A 1,333-nucleotide genomic window follows, 5' to 3' on the forward strand; every position below is an offset into this window, starting at 1 on the left:
GATCTCGTGGGGAAAAGCTGCGAATCCCCGCAGGAGCCGCAGTTCCACCCTTCACCTCCCCGGGCAGGGTTTAGGGCCGGTCCGGGTGGGATTCACCCCGACAGAATGAATCTTTGGGTTTATACCACCCAGGAAAGGCCAGGGTGGCCTGCTGGGCTGAGGAGCTGTTCCAGATAGGATTTATTGGGTGTGGAATGGGATTAAACCCTTCCCAAATAATCCTCGGAACAGCAAATCCCAACCACAGGGCTTTGTTCCTTACCCTAAATCAAACCCTGCCCCTAAATCAAACCCTGCCCCTAAATCAAACCCCGCTGGGCAGACACTCCGGGTTTTTTTTAGGGAATGTGGCATTCCTCCAATTTAGGCTCTGAGTTATGCTCATGCCTGGATTTTGAGTGTCCTCAGGGCTCCTGAGTTCTGTGCTTCCCAAAGCAGATTCCTAAATTTGATTATCCCACTCTTGCAGAGCCCCAATTGCATTTCATTTAGAACCTGCTGAAGGCTCCGTGGGAGGTTTTGGGATTGATGATAATCTGTTAATCCCAAATTTGGGACTYGCTGTATTCCTGGAAACATCTGCCAGTGGAGAGCGTAAAAACCCAGGGGAAGGAACGAGGTGTGGGAGAGAGCAAAGCATTCCCAGGAATGTTGGARAAGGGCAGTGAACAAACAGCTCTGCTTGTGTTCCAAGGCCAGGGGGAGGAATTGTGCTGTGCCCTGGACTCTGGGGATTCCAGGAAGGAAAATGTGAAGCAGGAGCAGGGATCTGGTGCCGCTGGAGGAGAATTAGAGCTGAAAGTGGCTTTGTTTTGTTGCAACCTGGAGAGTTTCAGCCAAGCTGGGGCAGCTCTCGAGGAATTTCTGTGCGATTTTATCTTCCCTAAAACAAAACCCCAGGAGCTGGCGGTGCCCTGGAGCCACCCCTGGCACTGCCCTGGGCATCTCTGTCTCGTTGCAGTGCAATGCCAACCCCTGCTTCCCCAAAGTGCAGTGCATCAACACCAGCCCCGGCTTCCGCTGCGACCCCTGCCCGCCCGGCTTCACCGGGCAGCTGCTGGAGGGCGTGGGGCTGAGCTTCGCCAGGGCCAACCGCCAGGTGAGAACGGGAAAGGGGAGTGGTCCGTGGGCTCGGGAAAATGGGAGTGATCCGAGTGCTGTGAGAGCTGGGAATGATCCATGTACTCGGGAAAATGGGAGTGATCTGTGGGCTGGGGGAATGGGAGTGATCTGTGGGCTCGGGAGAATGGGAATGGTCCATGGGCTGGGGAAAATGGGAATGATCCTCTGAGAGCTGGGAATGATCCGTGTACTCGGGAAAATGGGAGTGATC

General features: G+C 54.6%; 1 protein-coding gene across 1 annotated transcript in view; it reads left to right on the plus strand.

The window, feature by feature from the left end:
- Positions 1-1,333, plus strand: part of COMP (cartilage oligomeric matrix protein) — a 29,575-nt gene that overhangs the window by 21,603 nt on the left and 6,639 nt on the right. Inside the window, 1 exon segment of the mRNA XM_057385821.1 lies at positions 803-1,099. Within this exon segment, the coding sequence (XP_057241804.1) occupies positions 803-1,099 (297 nt within the window).

This window comes from Malurus melanocephalus, unplaced genomic scaffold (genome assembly GCF_030028575.1).
Source record: "Malurus melanocephalus ecotype Western Australia unplaced genomic scaffold, MMel_1.1 scaffold_876, whole genome shotgun sequence".
Lineage (NCBI taxonomy): Eukaryota > Metazoa > Chordata > Aves > Passeriformes > Maluridae > Malurus > Malurus melanocephalus.